At 43.0% G+C, this 18,760-nt stretch overlaps 1 protein-coding gene across 1 annotated transcript in view; it reads right to left on the bottom strand.

Moving 5' to 3' along the window:
• Nucleotides 1–16,854, bottom strand: part of LOC118770301 (transmembrane and coiled-coil domain protein 3-like) — a 32,404-nt gene extending 15,550 nt beyond the window's left edge. The window contains exon 1 of the mRNA XM_036517896.1: nt 16,636–16,854. Coding sequence (XP_036373789.1) covers nt 16,636–16,701 — 66 coding nt within the window. The 5' untranslated portion in view covers nt 16,702–16,854. The remainder of the gene's footprint in view (nt 1–16,635) is intronic.
• Nucleotides 16,855–18,760: the final 1,906 nt, after the last annotated feature.

The raw sequence follows: 18,760 nt of genomic DNA on the forward strand, positions 1-18,760 counted from the left end.
GGAGCAGGGCTTGTAACCAAAGGTTTGTTGGTTAAATACCCAGCTAGGGGCACTGCCATTGTATACTTGGGCTAGGTACTTAACCCACAATTGCTGCAGTAAATATCCAGCTGTATAAATGGATAACATGTAAAAAAACTGTAACCTATATAATTCACTCTGGATAGGAGTGTCTGCAAAATGACAATGTATTTTAATGTTTTATCTTTTAGTAGAATGATGCTCATGGCCACAACGGACCTCTGAAGCAGGCCTTTTAATTGACTGTGCCTTCAGCCTATCACCACACAGATAATACATTTTAAATAATTATTTAAAGACTCTAGTGACAGCAAGGCACCGTAAGGAGAGCTGGAAAGAATTAAGTACAAAGGTGTTCCAGATAAAAATAAGGAGACAGACCCCATGTCCCTTCATGGTGTGTGAAATTTCTGTATGTTTATGTTGCATTAGAGAGGGAAAGCAGTACCAGAGACAGGTTTACTTAGTAGAGTAAAGAGTCACCATAAGGGCTGCTCTCTAACTTATATGTTGCTTTTGCATAATGACTGTGAACCAGCTGTGAGACCATCTGCTGTAACAAGCTCTGGCCTCACTGGGCGTGCTGAAGCCACACGGCAATGTGGACACAGGTCACCGCTCGGGTCACAGTACAAGTTTTTATAGCTCTCTCTCACTCTCTTTTCAACTACCTTATTGGCAGGACATGAGGCACAACAGGCAGGTCTACATATATCCAAAGGATAATAAGCAGTCAAACAATCAAGTACAGCAAAGTTATCAGCTATAAACCTTTCTTTTCACACTGTGCATCTCTCTCTTTTGCTGTCACTCACAATTTCTCTCTCTAAGGCCTGACTCCTGATAACAGCTTGCACAAATTTTCAAATTTGATTCTCTTCATCACAGTCATAAGCCATTACTTATTAAGCTTTTCTTTAAAAAAAACTTGCTATATCAATTGTGAAAGCATGCTCAGAGTCATGACATAATGACTCCTACTGAGCACCCTCCGTGATCAGTGATCAGGCCGCGATCATCTCGAAATCGAATCGAAATTTCACTTCACACAGGTTTGATTGCTTACCCTCTCACAGGGAAATTTTCGCTCGAGTTGAACACTTTTTAACTCAAGCACACTGTTGTGAACGCTCATTTCGCCCATTTCACATCACTCACAGTTTCTCTGTGATTAACACCGCCCATTCGTCTCCTGCCATTGATTTTTCATGCATTCGCGTCACTCGTAAATTTCGCTTCGCATTTGGTTAAAATGCAGCTTAGCCTTACAGTCACACGGACAACACAGGAGCCCTTGTTGGAGCGCTTGCTTCTTATGGGTGTTCCTAGCTTGTGATTACTACATTACAGAACTAATAAAAATGTTACATCATTTGTTTCAGCAACGTGTGTCAGGCTGCCTTCAACCCCATTGGCAGTCACCATATCGCATCGCACAGTATTTGCATAAAATAGACCTCTAGTCTATTTTAGCCCCGCCTAGTTGCCTTTGCAACGCCCATTTGTCTCTTGTTGCTGTAAATCGCCACCTTTCATTGAAAATGAATGGCAGCCAGTCGCATTGTGTCCCTCCTGTGTCATCCGTGTGACTGTAGGGTTAGGCCGGGGCCACACCAGTTGTGTCGCGTGTGCGTGACGGTCACGGAATGTCTTGATTTTCATTTCGGCGCCCATGTTAACAGGTTAGAGCAGCCACACAGCCCGCATGAGACGCGCATCTCATGCGCAGCTTGAGCCTTGCTGCAGCTGCGAGTCATCTAGAGACTTTCGGCGTGGAGCCTATTTTTTCCGTGTGACGTGTGCAGTTCTCAGCAAAAAAAGACAGTGAAAACGATCTGTTGATAGTCATATTGACATCATACCAGCAACATTACATGACTGACACCTTTCACTGTAGTTTCTAGTACGTCTAGGCCAGTGTTTTTTTTCCAAATCTACTCCTGGAGGCCCACTGTCCTGCATATCTTCTGTCTATCCTTGCTCTACCTACCTTACTGAACTCATCAGTGGCACTTTTGATTAGCTGAGCACACCTGATTTAATCAAGCAGCAAGGATAGGTATAAGATACGCAGGACAGTGGGCCGCCAGGAGAGGTTTGTGAAACGCTGGTCTAGGCTACATGTCACAGACATGAAAAAATATATATTTTTAACCATTTTTAGCAATCGCATGTTCTCAGTGGGTGATTTGTTCACTTTTAACAGGGGGAATGGCAGATGCACACTCGTCACTCTCTCTGCTACTAACTAGAGGATGGGGGGTGTCAGGTTAACAAGGGGGATACATTTAGGTTAGTTTGCTAACAAGGGGGATAGCACCGCCCCCCAAATTGCCTAATGCATGTTATTAAAGGGGAAAGTGGAGGCTACATGTGTACTATATAGTCAAGGAAAGAAGATGATCCATTTGCTCAGCGCTCATTCTGAAATACTTCAGGTGTTTGTCCTTATCAAGATGCAGTTCAGCAGCAAGATGGTGAAAAGCTCCAAGTTGCTTCCTTCTCTGGTTTATTGGGTGAACCCACATTCTTCGCCGGTTTCTCCACCGGAGCATTTGGAGCAAAAGATAAAGTGCGATGGCTTTCCTTCTGTCTATAACTCGCACTACAAACCAATGAAAAATGAATTAACCATGTTAATAATAATTAGGAAATGCAAATAGACAGGTAGACAGGTATAAAAATATCTAAAGTAACATAACATATAAAAAAGAAGAAAATAGATAATAAGTTGTCCTAGGCAGTCTATTTTCTTCATGATCAACATGCTGTTTTACAGAATATTTTTCAATTAAACAAGTAACAGGGGAGCCTACTTTCCCATTTGTAAGGGGAAAAATGTCAAACTTGAAGCAAGATATAGTGGGCAAGACAAACACACAGCACTTCTGATTCAACAGAGACTGAACCCAGAACATCTGCTTATACAATTTTAGATTTGGTTTGCTGCCTATGATGTAAATTAAAAAAAAGGTCCCACGATACTTCTCGATAAGCCCACCCCTGGAAACCTGTAGAATAGAACCCCGAAACCCCCATGGAAATGGCTTTTAAACTGAGCCAGGCGTGAAGAGGAGTGAAGAGGGATTGATGTATATTTTTTATTTATTTATTTTCATCTTTTTTTTTTTTTAACAATTGAGCACATGCTTCTTAACATTTGTCTGTCTCAACTAAATGTAAATTAAATTCGTAATGAAATTAAATCAAACATTCTGTTATTGATGGCAATTATCAACAGCAAACTCAATGTAGAAAGATAGGACTGGTAGTAGCAGCACCGCAGTAGCAACGCTGGCGGTGTGGACAAACACACGCATGCAAGCCGCAGCAGTTCAGCGACGTAGACGTCACGCACACGCAACGCAACTGGTGTGGCCCTGGCCTTACAGTCCAATAGCGACCGCTGAAACAATGCCAGTGCAGAAGACACTGCAGCCACAATTCACTGCAGTTTAGCCAGGTGACATGTACCATCACCACAGTGATCGTGTTTTGCAATGGAACACATGTGGTCCATTGACCCGTTCCTGTGTTAATAAGACTGACGGTCGGCCATCTGTCATTCACAAGACTGCTGTCTTTGCGGTTCAGTTCCCTGCTCTTTCCATAATCAAAGGCACTGACAAATTCTACAGCCACATAAAATAGTGTGGAGATATTTTTATTTAAAAATAAATACACATAAACATTTCTGATGTCTCAAGTATATATAGGACATACAGTTAGTTTTTAGACATTTTGCTAGTTAGACAAACACTGCAAACAAGGATGACTCTTGTTTAAATGAATAAACAGAGCAGGAAGTCTGTAGATTGGCATTGTGAAGCAAACAAGGCTGTCCAAAAGTGGAACCCTAGGAACAACATCACACAACCGCATGACATATTCAGGAACGACATCACATAACCTCACAAAGTATTCAGCCCATTCAAATAAAAAAGGGTCACATACTGAACCGATGATGTAACGGCATCAGGGGTTACCAGGGAGCTAATCTGAGCAGCCGCTGAACGTCTGGGCAGGCCTCGTGCCGAGACAAAAGCAGATTTTCCTGTTTTTGTGTATGAGTGTGGCGTGGTTCTGGCAGCCTGCTGTGAAATACGAAAAATGCGGCCTGATGCTCAACGCTCCCGAGCAGCCGCTGCTTAAAGATGGTTTTTGTCCCACCCCTCTCTTTTACTCTTAAAAAAGAAGTGCTCCAACAGCAATTCCACCAGCATTGTTCATTTAGTGCAGTTTCAGACTGTTATGGTCTGTAATGGCACAACACTGCAAACAGGGTGGGAAATATGGGGGGTCTCAGGGGGTCCGAGACCCCTTGATTGACACTTGAGACCCCCTGAAAGCCTCAACAGCAAAAGTTTGGGGGGCCTCTGGGAAAAAAAAAAATTTTAAATTGTCACTTGCAATTGTCACTAAAAATGTTTTTTAACCCTTAAAGCCCGACAGATGCAGCTTGCTTCCAAATTCACATCCCTTCTTCTCAACTGTAGCCTATTGCTCAGTAGTATTCATCGCTAACGATGCTAGTTGCTTGTCTATGCGACGAAGTGTTGGCAAGAAAAAATAATTTTGAATTTACATCAAATTTAATCATAGTTACAATCTGCATACAGCTCTGCATCCATCCAATGATGCTAGTCACATATTTGTACATACCGAAGTAATTACGTTACGAAGACAGATCAAACTTCTGCAAAGTAATATCTTTACAAATTTCTTCACCCATTTTCACACTCCTGCTTCTCGGCTGAATAAGTCACGAAGTCCCTATCGCTTCACAACGTACCGCATATCAAAATAAACAGCAGAATTTACCCTTTCCGATACTAGTTGTTCCTCTGTGCGACAAAGCGTTGAGAGTGGGGGCAGGGGGGTTCCCGCCTTGGGCACCCGCGGAGAGCAATTTGCAATCCCCAAAGACCCACATTCTCCCACCCACATTCACCCCATGAACAATGCCTCTCACCCCCTGTATGCCACACAGCACTCTTATCAGAGCACCTTCAGCCGCAGGCTGAGACCACTGAGGTGCACTACGGAACACAACAGGAAGTCATTTCTTCCTGTGGTCATCAAACTGTACAACTTCTCCGACTTCTGCAGGGAGAACAGCTAAACCATTGAATTGTGGACAGTGTATGCTACCATAACCATTCCCTAACCATTCACCAATATGTTCAATATGTTCATATCAACATCTTGTGCAATATGTACATGTACATCAACATCTACCTTGTGCAATATAAATACCTCAATAGAAACATACACTATGCAATATGTCAATAAAACACCTAATGGTTGTGCAATACCCTACCTGTTGCTTAAGCATTTCATTCTGTATATACTATGTCATTCTTACTTATTAATATATTCTTTTTACCCTCTTGTATTTTATTTATTGCATTGCTTGCCTACTTCATTTTTATTTTTATCTTCATAGTTTCTGACACTAATGTGAGCAATCTCTGGCACAATAATTTCCTTCAGCATCAATAGAGTCTTACCTTTTCATCGATTCACACTGGTTTCTGTCGACTTCAGATCTCTATCACACAGCTGTATAGGGAACGCTACACCACTCTGTGTAGCAGGCTACCCAGGGCAGCTGGAGTAAAGCCATGTAACAAGCACACAAAGATCAACATTGATCAGGTGCATTTATATCTCAAGAGCTGCAATGTTCTCTTTTCTAAAAGCGTACAGTGATGTTGTGTAATGTGGAGGTTCCCACAGAACACATGCTAAAGAGAGACAATTCCACCCTGGCTTCCCATTTGTGTTCCCACTCCCTTTGCCCATGTGAGTCCTGAGACACAGAGCAGCCAAGCCTCAGAGAGCTCATTTTCCTGCGACATTACATAACAATCAATGCAGTACAGCGAGTGACACACACCCACCCACACACATGCACATACACATTAGCAATTACCTTTTGACCCATAAATGTGACCCATCTTTCACCCTCATAGATGATACAGTTCAACAAAGTGACCGGGCACACAAACACACGTCATTCCCATGTGCATAATGTAATGAGAGCCCATCTGTAAAAGGCCTATAGCCACGGACTACAGGCCCTGGTGACAGAGCAGACAGTGTGCTTCAAGAACAGCTCACAGGGTCCGCCGCACAGAAGCCGGAAATGCTTCCCACACCTCGTCGGCCTGCATTGTTACACTGCAGAAAGGCCTGCGTTTCTGCAACCAGCACCACTGTGAACATAGGGGAAGCCTTTGCATCACTTCTAATTGCTAAAGGGGGCTGGACCAAAGCCATCTGTGCTGCTTATAAATTATACTGCAATTCAATTTGCCATTGCACAGTTGAGTATGTATTCGGGAGTGTAACAACATGGCTTCCCCCCCGACTCTATCCCATCTTTACCACTCAAACTCACAGCCCTCTGACTTCATGAATCCAGTCCATTCTTGGTTCTAACTCCTCATTTGACAGAACTAACTTACACACTAACATTAAAATCTCAAGGGTTAATCTATATTCAGGGCATCCTCAGAGAGGCACTTAGAAAAGGAGAGGTGAACACTCCTCTCAAAACACTGCATTACAAATTCTTGAACTTTCTGTGTCAGTAACAGGGGTGAGAAAGACATAAACAGACACTCACATGCAGCCAATGGATATTTTTCTAAAAAAGTGCACCAGTGAAGTGGGTGCTGATTGGAAGATAGGTGGCTACTTCAATGACGTCATCAAAGCAACTCGCAGGCACACGACAGCTGGCCCCTATTCCCTTTGGAACAAAGCCAGTTTGCTCCGCCACCATGGGCCCTTGGTCACTGACTGCTTGACTGCTGATGGCATGCCAAAGATCGTATCCATGCCAACGGGCCTACCCTGCATTCAAGGTAGGCCCAGTTGGGAGTGACAGAGTTACTCTAAACCTGAAGAGAAGCATTTCCATTGCACAAAAACAGGAACCCAGATGAACCTCTGAGGCCTGTTACAACACAGGGACACACAGTGCCCCTGAGAAAAGAAACTTATGTAAATAAAACCAAAATTTAAGCAAAAACATGCCACTTTGACTAATTCTTTTAACTAAGATGCATATCAAAATCACCGCTGTGGCCTGCCTGGCTCAGTTTGGGCAGTTTGAAGGAAGGACTTCCCTTTTCATGTATTGTCTTCACTGTAGTATTTTTAACACTTAATTAGGCTACTGCCACACAGAGGAATTCCATTCCACTGTGGAGCAGTGTAGTCATACAGAACCCCAGGGAACCAGCAGAACCTTCAGTCACATGGGTGTTCTTCCCAAGTTGCCATGGCAGCAGAATACCACCCTGTCTTATAAGTCACACTACATCTCCTCGCAGCACAAATGTTTGCAGGCAATTAGCTTTTATAATGCAATAACCAGTAATGGCAACACATTTTACTGCGTGTCCCTTTGGCGAAATTACATTACATTATCTAGCAGACGCTCTTACCCAGAGCAACTTACATAGGTTACAGTTGTTTACAATGTTATTCATTTATGCAGCTGGATATTTACTGAGTCAATTGTGGGTTAAGTACATTGCCCAAGGATACAGCAGCAGTGTCCCAGCGGGGATTGAACCTGCAACCTTTTAGTTACGTGTCCTGCTCCTTAACCACTATGCCACCCAGAAATCAGTTGCTTCCCGAAGAAAAATGAAGAGCGAACAATACACGCACACTGATGTTTCTTGTCCTACAGTGCATCTGTTAACACAAACTTTCCCAAAATAAAGACATTTGGAAAGGAAAATGTGTAGATCTGCAGCGGCCCCACAGCTCCTGAGCTTGGCCTGGTCGTGTCAGGGTTTCGGCAACACCCTCCTGCAATGACCAGCAGGCATCCTCGTGACAGCCAGTCTGTCCCAGTTGTCTGCTGCTTCCCTCAGCCCCCACCAGAGGGACTTTCTTGTGTATGCATCATTGATCTGAAACATCTGTTCACAATTAGTCTCATTGTTTGGTGTATTTAAACCCCACCTGTTGCATTGTTCCCTGCTCAGTCTTGAGCTTGCTCCCAGCTCCCAGGGCTGGACAGAAGTGGGTGTGCTCATCAAGATTTCGCTGGGATTAGGAAATGGGAAGTTTCCTGCTGTGTGACACACACCTCCCATAAACAAACAGCTGAGAGACATCAGCTGTGTCTCGTCGCACCGCGCCCTGCGAAACATGGGGGAATGAGACAGAAATTGACTGAGGTAACTGCAGCTTTTTCATTCATTTTTTCATCTATTGAGATGAATGAGGCTTCCCTGACAGCATGGCGATCAAAGAGGGCATTAATGCCTTGAAGAAGTGAATTTCCAAACACTGCAAATGAAGGGTTGTCCAGTACCACACTCAAAGGCTTCTGAAGTGTAATTTCATTCAATTCATCTAGGAACATCCAGAAGGAGTGTGGCAGTGGTGAACAAAGATGATGAGGGTTGCAGACAGACAGTAATTTCATGCTACAGTTTCCACATCTCCAAGAGCTGTCCACCTAGCTTGCAGAGAGTCGTCAGTACAAAGCATGCACTCATATAATATACTGAAATTCATATGAACATGTGCTACAGGTGACATTCAGAAGTGAAGTTAGGGGCGATATTTGTATGGTTGGGAATACAAATGTGAATGACCACGTGACTGGTTTCCAAAATGGCACACTTAAGTCTGGCCAGTGAGAGCGCATCATAAGAGATCAGCAGTAACCCCCGCCTCAAGACACATGCAAAACGGAGCTCAGCAGCTGCACTTCCACTTTTTCATCTGGCTGAGAGCCGTTTTAGTGACGACTGCAACGCAGCATCTGGGAGTAGGAAGAAACACGGACACTTTGTTTGGTCTCTTTGGGGGAGGATGTGGGGCACACCCACTAAATTTTGACTCACTTTTCTTCACCCGCAGGAGAATGCTGGGTAACGTACAGTAGTAGAGGCTGTTTTGATTAGCAAATGAGGAACTGGGGAGGGAGGGATGTTATTGTTGGAACGTATTTATCAAAGGACACAACATAGGTAGTGATGCCCGTGTCCTGTACAGACACTGTAAACAATATCTAAAGGTCACACTCACTGGCGTGCACATTGGGAAAGAGCCAGCTGTGACAAAGTGTCATTGCTAAAGCTCAAGCTCATTCTTCTCCTACAGGTGACTGAAACAGCAGTGTTTTATCTCCAATTCAGGACGTACAGAAGCTGACTAGTTCTAATCCCACAAGATCCCAGCTGTCTGAACAGACTGAGCATTCCAAATTCTGGGTTACACTCCTCTGAGCTAATGACATTCCCTTCATGGAGGCAATTACAAATTCAATCAAAAAAAAATTGGTTTGTGTGTTGCAACACTAACTGCTTTTGTGATGGGAGAACTAACGTAGATTAGGATAAACATGCAAACAACTACTGAATAATTTTACATATTCTCCCCTCATTGGGCTGGGTTTGTCTGTTGTTTTTTTTGATTCCCTCAGAAATATTCTCTGAGCAGTGCAATTCTGAAAATGCACCGCAACAAACACATTTTGAATGACTGATTGCATGTTGCGTTGAGTGATTGATTGAAACTCAATGAATATGAGCTGGAGAATCAACTGCCTGCCCCTAGTGCATGCCATTGCACTCCTCCTGGGTCTGCACAGCCCGTTAAAACTCCACCACAAAAACATGCCGGAATGAGCAGGCTGACAATTGAGCCAACACAGTGAGCGAGGCCGCCAAGTGGGAGTTAATACCTGGAGATGCATCTATCTTTAGAAGCTGTAAATCAGACCTGAGTTGCACAGCCTACATGCTAATAAATTGGAAGAGAAAAATGTTTCAATCATGATTTTTCTATTACGGCATGCGATCCATCTGCTGGGTTGTAGCAGGAATGTGGGACTGCAGTCGGGCTTAATCTGTTCCAGTTCCCTTTGCTGTAGAGCTATGCACACAGGCATTATGATGGGCTGCCTGCCTCAGCTCTGCATGCCTGTGCAATCCTAATCCCTTTGCTCTCATCCCACTTATGGGGCCACATAGGCCTCAATGCGCCAGTTGCTTCTGGAAAGCATGCGCCAGAGTACGTCTTCTGCTCCACAGCAGTTAGTCATTAGCTCCTTTACCTTCATTTCTGAATTCACTGCATTGAGCTCAAGAGCACTGAAAACACTGGGCACGCAATAAGCCATAAAAAGTGTGGCACAGCATAGCATAGCACAGCACAGCATAGCAGGGCTCGCAAACAAAAAGTTGCTGGTTATACTCCCCCCAGGGACACTGCTGCTGTACCCTTTAGCAAAGTACTTAACTCCAGAACTGCCTCAGTACATATCCCACTGTATAACTAACATGTAAAAACTGTAACCTATGTAAGTCACTAAATAACAGTAATGTAATGTAAACTATGTAGAGAAGAGGCCAGTGACCTTGGTGAATAATTGGTTGTTTCTATCTTATTATTACTACATGGCACAAAGCATGCAGTGCCTTTAGGACATGGTACTGGTCCAAACACGATTCTGCGTGTCATTCCGAGCAGCTGACCTAAAAACTGTTTCTCTGTTCATGCCTCTGTCATGAGTGCTGGCTGTGCATTCATGTTTGCGCTTCGTGCTGTTTAATAATGAACAGACAGACACCACCATTTTATATGGTTTCATTTCACAGGTTGAATTACACCCGGTGATTGCATTACTCTAGAGTAATACTATCAATTCAGTGTTATTTCAGAATGTTCCTGGGGGTTTTGTTTTTTCAGTTGTTGCTACAACATTGAAACAACTTTACAAAGTCTTATGCCCTGTGCTCAAATGCTGATGAACAATACAAGGCAATGACCCATAGCCTCCTCTCTAATGAAGACAGATTTAAAACTGCGCAGACTGGTGAAGTTCAGAGTGTCAAATGAAATGAGGAAACAGTGAGTTGAAGTGATACATGAATAAGAACTTAGTGACAAACACTGTGTGACCTTTCAGCTGGGAAACTGGAACGCTTAGCAGTAGTCTACCGAAGTAGTGAAACTAGGGACAAAACAAGTCCTGCTATCAGCTATCAGTATCATGTCATGTTCATCTCAGTTATGATAAAATCTACAACTGGCAGACGACAGAACAACTACAACTGCTCCCACACCCCCAGGAATCGAGCTGTGGGTAAATCTCCAGTAAACTGGAGTCTCTGCCCAGCACAGACAGAATTCATCGGCCTTTGCGCTCAGCTGTTGTTTGTGATTTTGGCACTCCGTTCAGCTGGCACATTACGTTGGAAGTCTGCACACTGGTCTTCCCTCCAGCTGGTCTGTGCTGATCCTTAAACAGCCTGCTAACCTCCTTTCCACGGTGCCTGCGGGAAGAGGGGGACAGTTTGGAAGAACACCGGAGAACCGCCTGACTCGCCAGCTCGCCACTGCGGCCCCTTATGAATTTGCAGCAGCCTACCCCTCCTCCTCCTCCTCCTCCTCCTCCTCCCACTGCTGCTCAGTGCAGGCGCAAGTTTTTCCTATGCAGTTTGGTGAGTGGGAGAGTGCCAGCTTGGCCTCCCAATACACATGTCTGTGCCCACTTAGAGAAAGTTCCAGAAGAAGGCTCACTCAAGTAAATCAACATGGCATTCAGATAAAAAAGAGGACCAGAGAAAGGGGAGAGAGAGAGAGAGAGAGAGAGAGAGAGAGAGAGAGAGAGAGAGAGAGAGAGAGAGAGAGAGAGATCAAAGGAGTGAAGGGATCGAAGAAGTAAAGAGAATCCTTTTGGTTACCATGACAACGGTGGATCGCGGAACATTGGCCACAGCACCCACCACAGAAAGCCCACCGACCTGTTTTACTTCAGCCCTCTTTTCTCCCCTTTCCCATTCCTGTCCCCAAAACCTAACATCAGCAGTTAGACATTGCCCACAGACCATCTCAGTGACATGAGTAGTACAGCGTGCTTAATCTTAAAAGGCATACCGTGCCTACAGCTGTGTCAGCTGCAATGTTAGCGTCAGTGTGGTGACTTCAGAAATTATACAAAAGGTGCTGGTGCTTTGGGTGCAATCCCACCCCTCTTGCTACAATCCCCCCCCCTACATTGGCACAGCAATACAAAATGAAACTCCCAGTCAGGCCGGGGTTGTTATTTTGAAAGAAGCAGTAATCATCAGCAGGCCTCAGACTCCATCACAAGCCCATCTGCTACTAAACAACCCAACAATCCAACAATCCTGGAGACTGATGATCAGATGAAGGCCACTACAGTGTCCTCTTCTCCCAAATCACTGTGCCTGTTTTCATTTTTATTGAACGACAGAAATGCACCTTCATGGCTGATATAGGTGCATACAGATAAGTAGCTGAAAGGGAAGTTTCATCAAAATTTGTGGTAGACGTTTTTACAAAAGCACTGGACAGTTTTTCTCACTATCTCCACAGACAGCATCAACGATTTATAATGTATCTATACAAAAATAAACCCTTTTCTGTCAGTGGATAGTGTCAGCAGCTCAGAACTGAGTTGCTAATTTGATACCTCAACCATCTTCCAAAGGCAAACTTCAAAAGAAAAAGCTTCTTATCATGAGTTTTAGGCGTTCCTTCTTTCCATGTGGAATTTGATGTCACTGATGTTCCCAGAACACACTAGAGACACAAAAAGTTGCAAAACAAACTCAGATTTTACAATGTATGATGATGTTTCAAAACTATTAAGCTAGGAAAACTTTCTTACTGATAACAGCAGTGTGCAGTGCACTCTAAGCATACAGTACCTGTAATGATCTCACAACATTACTGCAAGGTGGTTTATAGAAGGGTACCTGGCCACCACAGCCTTTTGTTACCACCTGGAATGTCTCAGTGTTCCAAGTGTGTGATTTACAGAAACTCAAAGCAGCTCCCATTTAGTTTAAAAGCACTATCATGGACCTCCTGATAACTTCTCAGATGCCCCTGCATAGCTGACATTGGTGGGTACTTGGTGGGCCACCCATATTAGGATCATCCTATCACACGGTGAGGTTCACCCATTCTGAGAAAGCCCCGCCCAGTCTCTACCCCACTGCCACTGTGAGGGGGGAATTCACACATAATGGTGAAGCAGGCTGGGGACACACTTAAGCCATTTTCGCATATGAACTCTGGACAATGTCCAGAGAATCAGGTCTGGACATTGTCCGGAGTTGCCCTTTTCACACAACAGGAGATTGTCCGTGTCAGGCGCGTTCTCACCTACTGGAAATACTCCGTTTGGTTTAGACGAGGGGTGGCGTGGTAGAGCGTGCAGGAGGCAGGACATGACGCAAAGTGTACGCTGCAGAAAGCGCAGTGGCTATTCAATACTGTCTACTGCATACTGTGTACTACACAAGTATATACTGTATACTGCATGCTGTTTTTCAGTGTAGTACCCAGTATGCGGCCATTAATGTAGGGGTGGACGGTATAAACGATATAGAAAGTACACCGGTATGAATCTGCTCTACGGTATGGATTTTGACTGTACCACGCTGACCGGTAGAGCCCTCACAGATCTAGGTGTAACTTCACCAAAAAGATACGACAGGCTACTAATTAAAGTATATTTGAATTAAAATATATTAAAGTATATTTGGCTACGATTCTTAAGTTCTGACTACAACTGAGGCTACCTCTTAATTAGTTAATGTGCATGGACTTTACAAACGATTATATTGTTCTGAATATATGTCACGTAGCAAGTTTTATATCATGCATTTAATGTAGCTAGCTGGCTAGTTAGGTACAACTTGGACATCAGCGGTCCTGAAATTCCCTTTAACCCGCTAGGTAGCAGCTAGCTTGCTTGCTTGCCTTGATAACGGCACACAGCTAACATTGAAAACTTGTCTTGTTTGATCTTATTTATTTAATTAAAAAAACAGCGGTGACAATGCAATATTTTACTTAGGTGAGCGCGTTGTTCGTAAGCTTACGCAACTAAGCTCTGTTTGAACTAATTGTAACCTGACTTTGTCAGTGTCAAAGTTAAGGATTACATGATGTAATTTACATACGAACATGTGTCATTGAAAACTGCTGTTCAACATGCCAATGTACAGTATATACTACCGACATCCAAGTAGATTGTATGATCTCATACAGCGATGGAGAAATTTAATCCCTGAGTCAGTTTTTACTTTCACTTTGTGCAGCTTGATTTTATTGTACTTCATGAAAAAGTGTTTTTCAGAGATGGGAGTTACTTGAGAAAAGGTTTTGTATTTTTTATATTTATTATTGCAGTTTTGCATACCAAATGTTCTTAAAATACCTCTGTACTATGTGAAATATGTTCTAGTAATACCGTTAAGAGTACAGTAATAGCTGCCATGCAGTTGCCATACCAGTGCATTACCCAGCATTTATACTGAAATTTTAAGAAAAACGAAAATACCGTGATATATACCGTTACCTTCCGTGCTTCAATTTATACCGTGATATAAATTTTAGGCCATACCTGCCAGTCCTACATTAATGATTACATTTGTAGTATGTTACATTGTCGCGTGAAATCATTGCGAGTTTAGTTTAGAAACGTTTTGTGGAGTTCACGAAAAGTATTCGCGAGTTGAAGTATTTTCAGTTTTTTCTTTTCAATGTCTTACCTTTCGGTGGTATGGGCACATAATGTGGCATGGAGGAGGAGAAGGCGAACATAGCTATTGTACTTTTTGGTAGCTTATACAAATATCACTCACAGCCATCCAAATAGTGCTACCGGTAAGGAAGGGTAAGTTTTTGTTGTTCGCTATGTAATGTTAGGTATAGTGAGAGGTGAACTGGTGACCTGGTAAACGATAGCGAGACAAGAGAGCAATCTCATCTGAAGATTTCTGATCGTTTTCCTTTTTTACGCTTTTCCGTTAGCTTGTGATGTGAGCAGAATAGGCTCCGCAAAGGACCTGGCCGGTCAGTTTCCAAAACAGCTAATTAGGGCAAAAGATAATGAGGTTCTCAGCGGCGTTGTCAGCACTGCGGAGTATAGCTCAAGGGACCAGCAGCTTGCTGGGATCCCCTTGGTGTGTCAGTCTGCTGCCAGAGAAGCCCCTCTCTCCGGTGTCCTATAATAGCCCTCCTCCGACGATCCTTCCTCTCTTTCCTAATTCACCTTCGATCTACCCCTGTGTGTCTTCCATGCACTTGCAAAGTAACAGTGGAGAATTCTAAAAGATCGCCGATCGATTTATATAATAGCACTTCTTTGTCGAGTTGACTAATTATATTAAGATCTCAACTGTATATTCAGCATGTTCTTCTGATACACCACTGAGATAACACTCAAAAATAGACTGCAAGCGGCTAGCTAGCCGGAACAGCGTGGTATGGTTACAGCGTTTGGTTGGTGTATTGTTTATGTGCCCTTGCTACGTCGCTCCGTATTTATTGAAGCGAGAGGTCGCTAGGTGATTTTTCTCACTGCGCTGCGGCATTCAGGAAACTGGAGTCTGGCGTGCTTAAACTTCACTGCGAGTGTCTCTGCGTTGTGGTAATCACCCGAGGCTAGATTACTTGGTAAGCAGGGAACCCGGTTTCTCGCCCCGAAGGCTGTGCACCTCCACGCATTTACCTTCTTGGCTTTGTACGGACGTCGAAATGCGTCTCGAATAACTGATTCATTGGGAAAGAATCATATTTAACGCTTTTTAACAAAACAGATCTGAAACATGTCAAAACTTTACATTCGTTTTATTTTAAGAGAAACTTTCTGCAACCGAACTTGTTTTGACAGTTGTCTCACAGGGGTTTTGACTTATATCTAGATTTAGAGTAGCTACAAACTGGAAATACCAGAAATATCAGACCACCAATCTAAAGCAATACTGTGAAGCAGTAGCGATGCACAATGCGCGAACAAGTTACGTGAACACGGAAGCCTCTTGCATTCGTCAAGAACTTCAAATGACTTATTTCAAAATGTGCAGCACTCACAACGTAGCCTATTGTATGTAATTTCACAATGTAACTGATCAACATGTTGCCCTGTCGTAATTAAATCCAGTAGGAAGTAGGTTAGGTTAGACAAAAACACACTATCGGAATGGCTGACTCAATGGGCGCTTTTAAGTATTTTTGACTGCTTCGGCACTTGCATAACCGGTTAAACTGTGTCAACTTTTTTTTTAATTCAGCATGGGCTTTTAATGGCGCTGACATGCTTCGTAATAAAACAACAAAGGAATGTTTTACACACCAGGCGAATAAAACCTGTGAAACATCCCACGCTCCTGTCTCGCGCTCGCAGGATTAATCTTGAATTAATGGTCGCGTGCCTGCATGCACCGAAACATGCCTAAACAAACCCTTTAAGTCACTAATCGTGGCATCACGCCTGGATTGATTGGCAAACAAGATACTTGTCGAGTGTTGGGCTAAACTAGGCTGTGAGCGATGCGCGTCCTGGCTCGATGACTAGCGAACGGCAGCTAGTTGTTGCAGACGGGCGCTCGGTTAATCTCGGAACAAAAGACAATGCTAATTTTGACATAGTAGGTATCGGGCTACTAATTAATTACACTTGCATAGCTGTAAACAACCTGTCACAAATTAACTTAATTTCAAGACATGCACATGCGTGTATAATAGAACTAGCTATCTCACCGAATGCAACCTCTGTTGACCACGAATAGCGAACAAAATATTGTCATTTACCATCTCGTTCCTGTGATTCTTTACTTCTGACAAAGTTCTATCCAGAGCGGTGTCGGCGCTGGGCATAGTCCCCGGGGTCCTGTCCGTAAAAGGGATGGTTCGGCTTTCTATTGGAGCAGGTACATTGTGACTCAGATTTAGAGAGCGGTGTAATTTACTCCCAACTCTTTCACAGATTTTCGGTCCCTCATTGTTAATCCTCTCTAATCAAGACGAAACGCTCCGAGGGCAATGTGCGAATAGATCCCGCCCATTGCGCTCCGCAAGGAGCGAAGGCAGGAGGGGGAGGAGTTAACTCTTTCCATATCATACAAACAATACAGATCATTTGCAGTCATTAGTAATAATAATAATAATAATAACGTCGATGCATAATAAATTGAAAGGGAAATACTTTTAGCTAAATAGAACATTTCTAATGTAATGTTATTTGTAATTTAATATTACAAACTTCTGTCATAACATACTCAATATGTAAAACAGTGCATGAAAAGGATATTTAAATTACTTAGGATATTGTGTTTTTGAGAGAACTTCAGTTTAATCAAAGACCATGTTCAGATTTTAACCTGGTGCTTAATATGATCGGCATGGGTTTCTCTCAGAAAGACACACAATAACTCAGACTCACAATAGACTCACAATAATTTAGGCAATGTAGGGACGGCCGTCGTTTCTTGAAAAACCATTCTTTCCTGCTCGCTGTTTCTCATGAATGGCAGCTGCTCTTCTAACCATGGCCATGTTTATACCAGACACCCTTAACGTGGCTGTAGTTTGGCTTATTTACATTACCTCTAGCCACACCTTTTCTGCTGGAACTTCGCTGGAAACAGCTTGTTAGCAGTTGATTTGAATAACTTGCCTTTCTCAGGTGTACTCTGTCCTGTGTCATATGTCACGTCTGACTGTTGATTGTTATGATGCAAAATAAATTCTTCTCTCTCTCTCTCTCTCTCTGATGCTAAACACGTTTAACTCGTTATCTGCAGACAATGTTGTATTAGTCATGTCATAGCAACTTTTTCATAATAACAACAATAACAACTTTTAACGAACTAACAAATTATGATTAAATTCTTCAAGACGCAACCAAATGTATCAAACAACAATATATCAAAGAATAAATATTTTCCTACTGGCACAGAATGTCAAATCTGTGATAAAGACATTTGACACCTTTCAATAGTTTCTAAGAATGGAACCAGGCATTAATATTTAAAAAACATCTTTCTTTGTGTCATACATTTTTAAAGATTCTACCAAGAAATCTAATTACCGTCGTACAATGCAGCTACCACATGACCACGGAAATGGTCTATAGATAAATGCTCTAGAAATCTATAGTTCAGGATTTATTTCTTTTTTGGGGCTCAGCATCTGGAAGCTCATCTGCAGAAAAAATGGTCTCTGCACAGCACCAGAGTAGATGCAATCTGTTAAAGAGTGAAGGTCACGGTAACGAATGAACAAAGGCACATGGAAATAGCAGCAGAACTCATACTTGAACACTTTTTGGTGTGTATCTCATGAGCACAGGTCAAATACAGCATGTATTTGCTGATGAGTCAGAGGTCAATACGGCCTAATTGTAATCATACCCTGGAGGTTGCTCTCTCAGACAAAATCAGGCCTCTATGTTGCAATTACCACTGTCATTTAACTGATGCTTAAAATAAGTTTTGTTGTCTGGGACAAAAAGTGAAAGAGGATTTGAAAACGAAACCCAGGGGAAGTGCTTGTGTGGATACGGAGAGCGCATGCCCAGCTGGTGTTCCTCAGAAGGTGGATTTGTGAATGCCTGGCACGCCAACCTGAAAGCTTTCCCTGGGTGTCATTCTCCTTCTCTTTGAGTCTACGTGGAATCATCATGGGCATGCCTCTGATTGCCTCTTGCACAGATTACATCTCTCTGAGGCTCATTTGATGATTGGCTTATGATTGGATGCGGAGTCATATAAAAGGTCATAACATGCCTGCAAATCAAGACGCAATATCAGCAACAGACATCTGTCAGTACTGGCAGGGTTGCCAGCAAGAAAATGTGGAGCATATAGTTCTCAGAATGTTTCTGTGATGTCGTCTCAACATTTTGATCTCACTGCCACACAACAGCTACTCCAAG

Source organism: Megalops cyprinoides, chromosome 23, assembly GCF_013368585.1.
Source record: "Megalops cyprinoides isolate fMegCyp1 chromosome 23, fMegCyp1.pri, whole genome shotgun sequence".
NCBI classification, from domain to species: Eukaryota; Metazoa; Chordata; class Actinopteri; order Elopiformes; family Megalopidae; genus Megalops; species Megalops cyprinoides.